The sequence below is a fragment of the Odontomachus brunneus genome, unplaced genomic scaffold, assembly GCF_010583005.1.
Source record: "Odontomachus brunneus isolate Ranch 3 - 2012 unplaced genomic scaffold, Obru_v1 Obru_scaffold_049, whole genome shotgun sequence".
Taxonomy (NCBI): Eukaryota; Metazoa; Arthropoda; class Insecta; order Hymenoptera; family Formicidae; genus Odontomachus; species Odontomachus brunneus.
In genome coordinates, this window is record NW_022639499.1 from 1,142,621 (window position 1) to 1,154,356 (window position 11,736).

An 11,736-nucleotide genomic window follows, 5' to 3' on the forward strand; every position below is an offset into this window, starting at 1 on the left:
TTGATAGGTTAGAATGTTTTCCGTATTTGTTCCGTTCCGTAACAGTTCTGTGCCATGTGAAACCTACCTATCAAACAACAGGGGGTCGATTGTGTATCTCAAAACAGAGTGAAAATGACAAAAGTGAGCAAATTTACTAGAATATTTGTAACTTCATTGGTCAATGCCTAGTGAATTTGTTCACTTTTGTAATTTTCACTTCGTTTCGAGATACACAATCGACCCCCTGAACATAAAATAAAAATGGAATTACTCTAATTGGCTGACCCCACTATATCTTTTTTCCGTAACTGTTCCGTTAGGGTGCTATTTCACGTGTCGTACGACAAACTTTTCGGATACGTTTATTGGTTGGCGAATAGAGTATTTCTAGGTTCTCTGTTCGTCAACCAATGAATGTATCCAAAAAGCTTGTCGTACGACACGTGAAATATCAGCCTTACGCTATTTCTTTTTCCATCTAAACGCACCCGAAGTCCATAATAGGTACCCTGGTGATTTTTTAAGCAGAAATCTGGTGAATAAATTTTTGGAGCCGCGACAACATTCGTATTAACCTAAATTGAATCCTACGTATATGTGAACTAGAAAATAAACAAAAGGTATACTGCGAATACTTTGTGAATCTAGAACTCAAGGATAAAAATACTCAAAGTAAAAAAAAAAGAAGTCATGTTGTGAACTTTCTTTTTAATTTGAATTTGAGTATATAAATTACGATTTCTGTGTTTTAGAAAACTCTCTGTCATATCAGGAAACTTTCTGTCTGTGTTAATAGTGTGAGTGCACGTGCAAGATTGCACTGATCTATAACAAAACATTCAGCAAAATGAGTGATGAAATCGTGAATTTCTCGGATCTAAAGCTGAATTCTTGGCTTCTCACACAATGCAATGCTATGGGTAATTTCTCACTAATATAATTTATGAAGAAGTACTCTATACAAGAGTACTCATGGTGTTTATTTAAAGTACTTTAAAGTGGTGTTTATTTAAAGTAATTACAGTATGTGCACGTTACATATTAAAAGTATTTAACATCTTTATTTTTCAGGTTTAAAGAAACCAACTGCGATTCAGCAGAATTGCATTCCCCGAATATTAGCAGGTGAAGATTGCATAGGTTGTGCTAAGACAGGTAGCGGCAAGACTTTGGCATTTGCCTTGCCCATTTTGCAAAAGTTATGTGAAGATCCTTATGGTATATTTGCTCTCATATTAACACCAACCAGAGAACTAGCTTTTCAGGTATAATGAATAGATATTTTAGTTTTTCTTTTTATACAATCACATTTTGTATAAATTATTCTATCTATGCTTTATGATTAACATAGAGTTTGCTATATTTAACATTGAGGTAACTTATCATAAAAATATAAATTTTAATTATGATTTGATTTCAATTATTATTTGATATTGAGGTACATATCATTATCTTGCGACAATTTAAAGAAGTTGTTTTTTTAGCTGAGCTAGTGTTGTACAGAACTTTGTTCCTTTTTCTTTCAACATTAAGCTATATACTTTTTTTCTAAAAGCGAAAAATGCAATCTAGTTGAATTAAAAGGAACAGATCTAATGAAAATTATAAAAATCATATTGTTTTAGATTGCTGATCAATTTGCTGCCATTGGCAAGGCTATCAATCTCAAGAAGTGTGTGGTGGTTGGTGGCATGGACATGATGGTGCAAGGATTAGAGTTGTCAAAGCGGCCACACATAGTTGTGGCTACACCAGGTCGCCTGGCGGATCATTTAGATAGCTGTGATACATTTTCTTTGAAGAAAATAAAATTTCTGGTGTTGGACGAGGCTGACAGACTCGTGGCTGGTCACTTTGATAAACAGTTGAAACAAATTTTCAGGGCGCTACCAAAACAGAAACAAGTGTTGTTGTTTAGCGCTACGATAACAAAAGATCTCGATAACGTCAAGAAAGTAGCTTCCAATAAGGTATTTTGACCAGTACTGTTTATCGTGTCACATATTGTGTCAAATTTTACTTGCCAAGGACAGAAATTGTAACTTTCATTTAAGGTGTTTATATGGGAAGAGAAAGATGACGCTGGTATCGCTACGGTGAGAGAACTGGATCAGCGTTATGTGATATGTCCTAAGGATGTGCTCGATTCATATCTGGTGGAAGTAATCAGGACGTTTCGCGCCACGAACAACGATGGCTCCATTATGGTATTCACTGATACTTGCAAGTACGACGATTGTTCCTTACGTATAGGAAAACGCGTAAAAATAGTTCACGAGTTTCCAACTACAGACAATATATATATAGTAGTTTGCGTCACAATTAATTGCAATTGATCACTGAGTGTGTTTCAGGAATTGTCAGTTGTTATCAATGGCGTTGAACGATGTTGGATTTACGAACGTGGCTCTTCACGCGATGATCAAGCAGAAGGAACGTTTGGCCGCGTTAAATAAGTTCAAGTCGAATCACGTGCAGATCCTAATTGCCACCGACGTCGCAGCGAGAGGTCTGGATATCCATGAAGTGGAATTAGTTATCAATCACGTAATACCAAATGTGCCGAAAGAATACATTCATAGAGTCGGTAGAACGGCTCGAGCCGGGAGAAAGGGTATGGCGGTGAGTCTGATAACGCCGCACGACATCAAACTGTTGCACGCGATTGAAGACACCATAGGTACCAATTTAACAGAATACAAAGTGGATGGTGAGTATACATAACATGTTGTACATTTCTCGATAGTAGCAACTGAAAACAACAAATTAATCATCGCTTAATCGACCGTAGACAAAGAAATCGTTACGATCTTGACGCAATTCTCAGTGGCAAAACGGGAAGCGGAGATTAAGCTAGACGAAAATGACTTTTTTGAAAAAAAGATAATTAATAAGCGAAAAAAGTTAATCTTAGAAGAGGAATTAGATGCAGAAAAATTCTTACTTCCGGATGAAATAGATATAGATCAAGAGATAGATCCAGAGAAACGAAGGGAGAGAAGAGAGAAGGAGAGACGTAAGAGACAAAAGGAAATGAAAAAGTTAAAAAAAGAAATGTACAGGCTTGAAAAATTTAGGTTACTACCGTCATTTTTACCCTAAAAATTTGCACTGATACTTTATTATTAACATTCACATTTTATATTAATTTGTCAATTACAATAATTATATAATTATATTATATAATAATATAATTATAATAATTATATAATAAGTATATAATAAAAAGTTATATACAATAAATGTTCATAGTTTACATGTGATATATATCTATTTCTATAAAGTTCCCAATGTGTAGTACAAGAGACATAAACCAATGCTAGTGTTCTATTTTCTAGTATATATTCAATTCACCATAAAAGAGAAAGATAAAATTTCAATTGTATGTATAAACCTTGCATTGATAATATACAATATTACTATATATTATATATATATAAAAATTTCTATAAATATCACAATGTATCAAATGTTTATATGTACTTTTTTGGAAAATTTTACAAAAATATAACTTCTTTTTTACTGTTCTTTATAAATTCTTTTTTAATTCAAATTCTTTCCTAATCTCATTAATTTTATATTCAATATATTCGTTACCAACATCAGACGTATCGTCATGACGTACCGATTTTTTACTTTAAGTTTATTTTTACTCAAAATTTTTAGTTTTACATGTTCGCTGTCAACATCACATGTGTATGAAAATGATATTTTTTATATTCCATATATAAATGAACCAAGTTTGTTTCATATAATTACATGAAAACAAATATATTTATGGAAAGAATTGCTCAAATAAACCGGGGTAGCAAACGTATTAAGATGTATTCTTGGCTTTTCGCTGTAAAACTCTTAATTCATGACATTAAAAGCGAGAAAATATACACTAAAAATTTTCGCAGTACACATTGATATAAAAAATATATCCATAAAATGACGCAATCAATCAAGCAAACTTAATCCGAACGTTTTCCTTTCGAATAATCAATAAAAGAGAATTATTTAATATAAATATTTTTTAGTGTGATATACAATTTTCCTTTTTAATTTTTTTTCTCTCATGATTTTGTTACGTAATGTAATTTTGTAATTTTACAGCTATTTATTGATTGTTAGAGTAAAAACGTAATGTTTTGGTCATTTTACGGATCGATTGCAATTGTCATTTTATAAACATGTATAGTTTTACTTCAATATATTTTGCAAAAATTTTTAACGTTTATTTTCTCACTCTTCTGATGTTATAAATGAAGATGACCGTGGCGAGGAGCCAATAGCCTTAATTACCCTATTATACGTAAATATATTTTCAAATGTACGAAGGCATTCTGTATTGTTTGTCTATATGTATGTAAATGTTTGTAAATCGTATATTGGAACATGCCAAAAGACAGTTTTTCGTATAAAAATATAATATGTCTACTCATAAAAAAAGATCTAGTTTTAAACATTTACAAGCGCGCCTTAATCTTCTCTTCGCTTTGTATCAAATTCAACTTTTGCAAGAAGGCATATAGTTCGGCGACGTATTCCTTGGGATATAAGTAGAAATGAGCGACGTGCGGTGACTTCTCAAATATCTTTACGTAAGTCTGCAAGGTAAAAACGCATGTATATGTACAAGCAATATAAAGTAAAAGTTTTTCTCTCACGGTTCTTCCCATATAAGGCAATAAATCTCACCTTTATTCCTAAAGTCTCCCAATTATCACGTAAATTCAGAATGCTGGTCTCCGTGCCGACAGGATCAGCTTTGCTTATAAAGAATAACGCTGGCACACGTATAGGAGACGTATGGAACACTTGACTAGACCGAATATAGTACTGTGTTGATTGGTTGTGGAACGTTTTCATATGATATCTGAAAACGACAAATTATGTTGCATTAATTCTTTAGCTGCAGTTGAGTTTGGTACAGAACTGCTTGTTGTACTGCAAGTTTACCACTGAATGCACATAAATGAACTAAAAGGTAAACTACTGGTTAGCAACAACAAATTATCCATTAGGTCTTCATCTAAAATTTAGGAGAGTCGCTCTATAGTGGCGTCCGTACTAAAAAATCTTTTAACGGGCAGTCACTATAGTGGCACGTAGTAGCCAAAGCGTTAATTCAAACGAGTTTTTATTTTCAGTTGTACGCGTGCCTATGTCTTTTCCTTCACACTTACTCTATATACTTGTACAACACCGACTGCAGCACTTTATTCCTTGGAAATACGGCGCGAGACATGCCGATCGACACTTGACCAATATCGGCTATACTGTCCCACACTTGCCCAATGATCTTGTCTGCAATGTTATTGTACCTATCCTTGTCTCTTTGCAGCAAATCCAAAACTTCGCCCCACATATAACCGCCTATAGAAAAACCATGCAACAGGATCTGTTCGTAACTTTCGTTCTGTTCTAGGAAAGACAGCAAATCTATTGCAACGAGCTGAAAGTAAATGTCGAAGATTAGATTTTATAATAGATTTAGATAAAATTTTGTAATAGATTTATTCTTCTCTCTTTCTTAACGCAACTAGAGATACTTGTGTACTTTTTTGTTTTAAAGTAATATAAGTATACAATCAAGCATTAAGGGGAAAAGGGATTAATGCACTTAAAAAGAATAGTCTAGTGAGGAGAGTTTCTTATGTATAGTGCAATCGTATCACTCACTTGGGAACCTTTTGTGGGCCACAAAAGTTGCCAGGGTGTGAGAGATACTACTACTACGTCGAATCCTTGTTCCATATATAAGTTAACGAACTTCAAAACATGCTGTCGCTTTGACATTAGCCAAGAGAGGATGATCAACAATGGACGATTTTTTGTTGCGTTTACATTCTGTACAACGCTCTTGGACGATATTATGTGATTGTCGTGCGTAAGAAATTCAATATTTTTCGTGAAATGATATGACGATAGCATGCGTGCCAATCTTCCAACAGCCTAGAAATATTAAGGACTCAGTGAGCAAAAAATTGTTGATGATAGAACGTTGTTACAACGATATTCAATAGCTTGTGACGTTTATTAATATGTACTCTCTAAATCTCTTGGAATAAAATCTCACTCAGAACGAGTGAGAACTGACAATATTTTTACTCGAAACCATAACGTGAAAATACTGCTGCTTGAAACGACAAGAGTGAACGGTTTCACTCAAGATTGAATTCTGATTCCATATGAGCGAATGTTTTGAATAATTCACGATTCACTCTTCGCTTTATATAATGCTATTGTTTTGTATTCATTATTTTAAACAGAGCAATGTATAGCTACGACAGATACATTACCACATATTGATTGTGCCTCAACAGCCGTGATTGTGTGAGCAAATTAATTTGGCTTTTTACAAAAGCACTGCGCAAAGTCCTGGTGATGATCATCATGATGAGAAATTCACTGTTTCTCTTTGTGGAGAGAGAGAGAATGAGCTACAATATGACAAAAGCAAGATTTTATCTTTGAATTTCGACATATATACAGAGTCTCATACACTGTATATGCGGATGTGTATCAACAGAAAGGATTGGGAGTCATAAAATATTACGAGATGACGAACCCCGCGGGGTTTTTATCTCTGTGACGCACACCCACGCACGTATGCGCGCGCGCGCACACATTCACACACATATACATACTCATGCATGGCGCAAAAATGTAAATAGGATCGTATAATCTCCATGTATTACATCTTGGTATATCAATGCTAATACTGGCGGCAACTTTCAGGCCTTATAACTTGAAAAGTAATTAACGAAAAAGTAATTTATTATATTGTTTTGCTTTCGAAGTCAGCTACAAGAATATGTAATGAAAAAAGGGGGGGTTATCACTTGAGAGATATTTTATATCTACAAGAAATTAAATATCTGGCCTAGTTGCCGCGACATGAAGATAAGTTTGAGTTTTCTCAGACGCGATCTGTAATTCTTTTGGAAAATATTTTGGAACTATTTCCAAGAGATATCTATTTAACTTGAAACTGGCATTGCTAAATTATATTTCTTACATTATTGAGTACCGTAGACTGGTGTTTGAGGACATCGGGCGTCCCCGGCTATTTATTGAAGAGATTGGAGAAAGAGAGACCTTCTAGAAATTGAAGACTACTTTCACATAACGCTATTCAAGATCATATTAATACTACATACATAATGCGCCACTTAAAACCATACAACTATTGTATAAAACATCTTTTAAAAAATAGCGCTTATAAGCGTGAGCGCTCACAGCGCATGTAAGCCTTCAAATGGAACGCACCCATGAGATATCTGATTTAGGGTCGGTTGTTCCAACTTCTTGGTAAATTAATTGATAATTAAATCATATGTCTGTCTTTATTTAAATTGAAGGGAAAACAAAGACAGATATGTGATTTAACTACCAGGTAGCTCACAAAAAGATTGGAACAATCAGCCCTTAAAATATATCAATGCACGTATATAAATAGGTTAGGTCAAACTGAAAAAAATTTCTCTATCATTTTCTAAAGAACCACGTAAAATTTTGAATATTAATGAAAAGAATTGGCGAACCAGTGCGTATGATGCCGTAGAACGAACTCTGTTTTATCGAAAATAGCTAAGACGCGATTGCCTCTTCGCGGCAGTGACTGTTGTCTGACATCTGAAGGCGGAGTAATGACACGATCAATACAGAGACAATTATTTTCCATTGATGATAACTATTGACGTATTGCTAGCGTATTGTACACGTGTCACCTAAAAGGCAGTCGCGTCTCAGCTATTTTCGATGAGACAGAGCTCGACCCACAGCATCGTACGTACTGGTTCGCCAATCTTTTCACTAATATCTCAAAATGTTACGTGGTTGTGTGAAAAATGACAAAGAAATTTTTGTCCAGTTTGACCCAACTCAGCACAAATGCCCAAAATAGATCCCAGAGACGTCTAAGAAATGTGCGATATTTGTGAGAAGTCTCTGGGATATATTTTGTACTTTTGTGCTGTATAAGTATGTTACAATTACATTATTAGTAATTTTATTACTAAATACATTATATACATTTTATTATAAATTACATTATTAGTAATTTTATATAATAAAAATAAAAATACAATTATATATAATAAAAAGAATTAGTAGAAAATCATAACATTGCTGTTATGTTACTAGGATGATAAAAATTATCATACGTGATATCTCTAGGATGACTCTAGGATATATTTTGGACATTTGTGTCTACTTATACGTGCATCAATACATTTTGATAACACTGATATAAATTGCTAACAAATAAATAAATATATGTATATTAATAAATAAATAAAAAATATATATATAATAAATTAATAGCTTTCAATTCGTGAACATACTCACACCAATTTATTGTTCGACAGGCGGCTTGGACGAGCACTGAGCGTATCTCCGGTTGTCTATACGTCTGTGACTATCTCTCTTAGACTCTTTCAGAATCAAAGTCTCGACAGAAGTGACTTAACAATTTTATATAATTATTTAATTTCGTATTTCACACTCATCGCAATTCAAATGTCACTCGATCGACCGATTTGCATGTTGCATTTTATCCAGCTGCAGTCCACTATCGTTTTCGATTTAACTGTCCGTTCGACCACCAAACGAACGAGACGACAATTGGTATCGCCACTCGCGCGTCGAAGTGTACTACAATAAGCTAAATTCGGAAATTACCGTCCCCGATATCTGCCTGCCGAGGCGCGATCGAAATCGCGCGCACACGCACGCGCCATGCAAGCACTACGTGTAACCGAAATTACTTATACGCGACTGTCGCCGCTCGACGAACAGAGAGAGAGTTCTGTCCTCACTGTCGTTATTGCGGATCGCGGTGAAGGAACTGTGTTTCCCGCAACAGATGTTTGTCATTGATCAAAGTTCAGTCAGCTAGTCGCGAATCAATCATCCGAGGTAAATTTTGTACCGTTTGAAGTACCGCTATTACACCGTCAATGTAACGTCGCGTAACACGCGCAACCTGCATCCGTCGAGCACGGACGCTGACTACTGCATGCTCGCATTTTCTACGGGGATGATAAAGGCGCTTCTACAATAACGACTACGTCTGCGCGGTTAAACGACGCGCAAGAGGATTGCCATGCAGTGTGCGTGCAGCAGTGTATTGATGTTGGGTCAGTTTCCTCTCTCGGCTATGTCCCTTCTATTTCCTACGCTCGAGATGCAACGAACGAGCCTGTCCGAGCAATAGCAATAGCTTCCATTCTTTTGTTTTTTGTAATTGAAACGATTAATTCAACGTGAAATTTTACACTTGAGATAAGAAGCCACTCAAATTATAATTAACAAATGATAAGAACCTTGTAATGAATAATAGACAAAAAGATGTCTTTTATAAATCTAAAAGATATCTTTTCGTAAAAATATAAGATATCTCAAAATATGGCAAGATATCTCTTAGAAATCTAAGACATCTTTTTGTCTATTTGGGCAATTATTCGTTACAAGGTTCTTATCATTTGTTAATTACAATTTGAGTGGCTTTTTTTCGTAAAAATATAAATATAATTAATATATAAATATAATAATATAATCTTACGCAACAGTTTAAGATATCTTTCAGATATCTTGAAATATCTTGAGATATCTTATAAAATCTAAGATATCTTAAAGATGTCTTAAAGATATCTTACAGAGTTCTAAAAACATCCCAGACGGCACAAATATCCAAAATCGAGTCATAAGACGTCTTTAAGGCAACTTTGCGATATATTTAAGACAATACTTTATAAACTTGTCTTAAAGACAATTTAAAGACGTCTTAAAGACGTCTTATGTCCCACTTTTAGACATTGTGCTGTCTGGGATCTTATATAACATTTAAAGATGTCTAGCAGAAATTTAAAAGGCATGTTCTATAGCACTTAAAGATATCTAAAAGATGTCTTTTATGCATTTTCAAGAAATGTCTTAAAGATCTCAGGTAGCAAGGTGACGTCTAAAGACGTCATTAAAATGTCAATAAGACATCATGATGTCTTAATGACGTCTAAATGATGTCTTTTGACGTCACCTTGCTACCTGGGATATCTTTTAGATGTTTTGAAAATATTTTAATATATCAATATTGAAGAAATGAATAATAAATAACAAATAATTATTGCATGATAATATCAATTTTATTAATAATTGTGTGCACAACTAAAACATATATAAACATATATATATATATATATATATATATGTGTGTGTGTGTGTAGTGTGCACACACACACATACACACATGTTTAGTTGTGCACACAATCCACTCTAAAAAAAGGCATGTAAGAGATTTAATTGTTGTCGCTTTTCCGCGATGCTGATTAATTCTGTCGCTTAGCTCACTTCATGTGGGGTGCGACTTGCTTCGTGTCGTTTGCGCCTGTCAAATTATCAGGCAAATAATTGTCATCGCGTTGATTAGCTCATGAAGAAAAGAATACAGAAGAGATATAAATTATAAGAATAAAGGAATAGAGAATAGAAGCGTAGAAGAGAAAGAGGAAAAAGAAAGGGTAAATATGCAGTATAACGCCCTTATCATGGATTTTTTTCAAACTTTGTAAATTTGTATATTTTTATGCGTAGAATTGACTTCTGAAAACGAAAATTGTCACTCACTTTTCGTTTACTTGTTTTTTTAATTTTATGTTTTATGATGTCGATAAGTAGGAAAGGCAAAGAATAGTTCATACATGTTTTTCTCTGCTTTAATCAAAAGCATAAACTGCTATAAAGCAGAAAATTATTCATACATGCTTTTCTCTGTTTTAATAAAAAGCATAAACTCTGTTATAAAACAGATAGTTCATGTATGACGAGAACGTCGTAATCGTGTGTACAGTTAGATCTAAATTTTAATCCGTATAAAATGTAATTATTAAATTTTATAAGATAGTGTGTATGATTAAAGCAGAGAAAAGCATACATGAACTATTTTCTGCTTTATAACAGAGTTTATGCTTTGGTTAAAGCAGAGAAAAGCATGTATGAACATAAAATTAAAAAAATAAGAAAACGAAAAGTGAGTGACAATTTTCGTTTTCAGAAATCAATTCTACGCATAAAAATATACAAATTTACAAAGTTTGAAAAAATCTATGATAGGAGCGTTATACTGCATATTTACCAAAGAAAGGGCAGACATAAAGAGAAACATATTATTTAGGCAAAAATAAGGGTAAGAATAAGGTAATTTTATAAGGTAATTTAAAAGGTAATTTAAAAGATAATTGTAAAGGTAATTTAAAAGGTAATTTTAAAGATAATTGTAAAAGTAATTTAAAAGGTAATTGTAAAGGTAATTTAAAAGGTAATTGTAATGATAAGATGGTAAATAGCGCGCGCCTGTAATGTTCTAGTTATTAATAAAGTTGATATTATCATGCAATAATTATTTGTTATTATTTATTTCTTCGATTCGGCACACGGATATGTCATGCATATGTGCCAATGTATCACGATTCGCTATGTCTCGTAGCTATGAGTGGAAGGACGCGGCGAGACGCGATTTGCGAGTGTCACGATCGCACGTCGGCCGAAAGCATTTTTCTTTCCGCTGCCGCTTTCTGTACGCTGATTTGTTGAGACAAAATAAAGTAAAATAAAATAGTTTAAAATAATAATTTAATCTGTTTCTTTTTTAACAAAAAAAAAAAGAAAAACGAAAAGAAACTCGTTCCCGATATTTTTTCAGACTTTTTGGAAATCTTTTCAGACTATAAAAGTTTTAAGTTTTTTCAAAACTGTAACAATTAAAAA

At 33.6% G+C, this 11,736-nt stretch overlaps 2 protein-coding genes across 6 annotated transcripts; one reads left to right on the plus strand and one right to left on the minus strand.

Annotated features, from left to right (window-relative positions):
* Positions 1-401: 401 nt before the first annotated feature.
* Positions 402-4,411, plus strand: LOC116845112 (probable ATP-dependent RNA helicase DDX49). 2 transcript variants are annotated; one of them, XM_032817442.1, is made up of 7 exons: positions 402-654; positions 735-902; positions 1,054-1,247; positions 1,608-1,952; positions 2,037-2,209; positions 2,337-2,692; positions 2,774-4,411. In XM_032817442.1, exons 2-7 carry the CDS (start codon positions 830-832, stop codon positions 3,082-3,084), a joined length of 1,452 nt encoding a protein of 483 aa, XP_032673333.1. In that variant the 5' UTR covers positions 402-654; positions 735-829; the 3' UTR covers positions 3,085-4,411. The 2 variants fall into 2 exon arrangements, with proteins under 2 accessions (XP_032673333.1, XP_032673332.1); XM_032817441.1 differs by having other exon boundaries at positions 403-602.
* On the minus strand, positions 3,232-8,998 carry LOC116845113. Of its 4 annotated transcripts, none has more exons than XM_032817444.1 (7): positions 8,320-8,998; positions 6,989-7,071; positions 6,270-6,410; positions 5,650-5,922; positions 5,154-5,422; positions 4,666-4,843; positions 4,434-4,574 (listed from the first exon to the last, which is right to left on the minus strand). In XM_032817444.1, exons 3-7 carry the CDS (start codon positions 6,363-6,365, stop codon positions 4,434-4,436), a joined length of 957 nt encoding a protein of 318 aa, XP_032673335.1. In that variant the 5' UTR covers positions 6,366-6,410; positions 6,989-7,071; positions 8,320-8,998. The 4 variants fall into 4 exon arrangements, with proteins under 4 accessions (XP_032673334.1, XP_032673335.1, XP_032673337.1 ...); XM_032817446.1 differs by lacking the exon at positions 8,320-8,998 and adding an exon at positions 7,515-8,012; XM_032817443.1 differs by lacking the exon at positions 6,989-7,071 and having other exon boundaries at positions 3,232-4,574; positions 8,320-8,997.
* Between the last annotated feature and the right edge of the window lie 2,738 nt (positions 8,999-11,736).

What these genes read in the sequence shown, in the direction of transcription:
- LOC116845113 (XM_032817443.1), bottom strand. Translation starts at nt 6,365, where the DNA reads ATGATGATCATCACCAGGACTTTGCGCAGTGCTTTTGTAAAAAGCCAA. An exon ending in GGCCCACAAAAGGTTCCCAA is followed by an intron (nt 5,423 to 5,649) that starts GTGAGTGATACG and finishes ATTTACTTTCAG; the next exon opens with CTCGTTGCAATAGATTTGCT. An exon ending in GGGAGACTTTAGGAATAAAG is followed by an intron (nt 4,575 to 4,665) that starts GTGAGATTTATT and finishes TTTACCTTGCAG; the next exon opens with ACTTACGTAAAGATATTTGA.
- LOC116845112 (XM_032817442.1), top strand. Translation starts at nt 830, where the DNA reads ATGAGTGATGAAATCGTGAATTTCTCGGATCTAAAGCTGAATTCTTGG. An exon ending in CACACAATGCAATGCTATGG is followed by an intron (nt 903 to 1,053) that starts GTAATTTCTCAC and finishes TTTATTTTTCAG; the next exon opens with GTTTAAAGAAACCAACTGCG. An exon ending in AACAGAATACAAAGTGGATG is followed by an intron (nt 2,693 to 2,773) that starts GTGAGTATACAT and finishes AATCGACCGTAG; the next exon opens with ACAAAGAAATCGTTACGATC.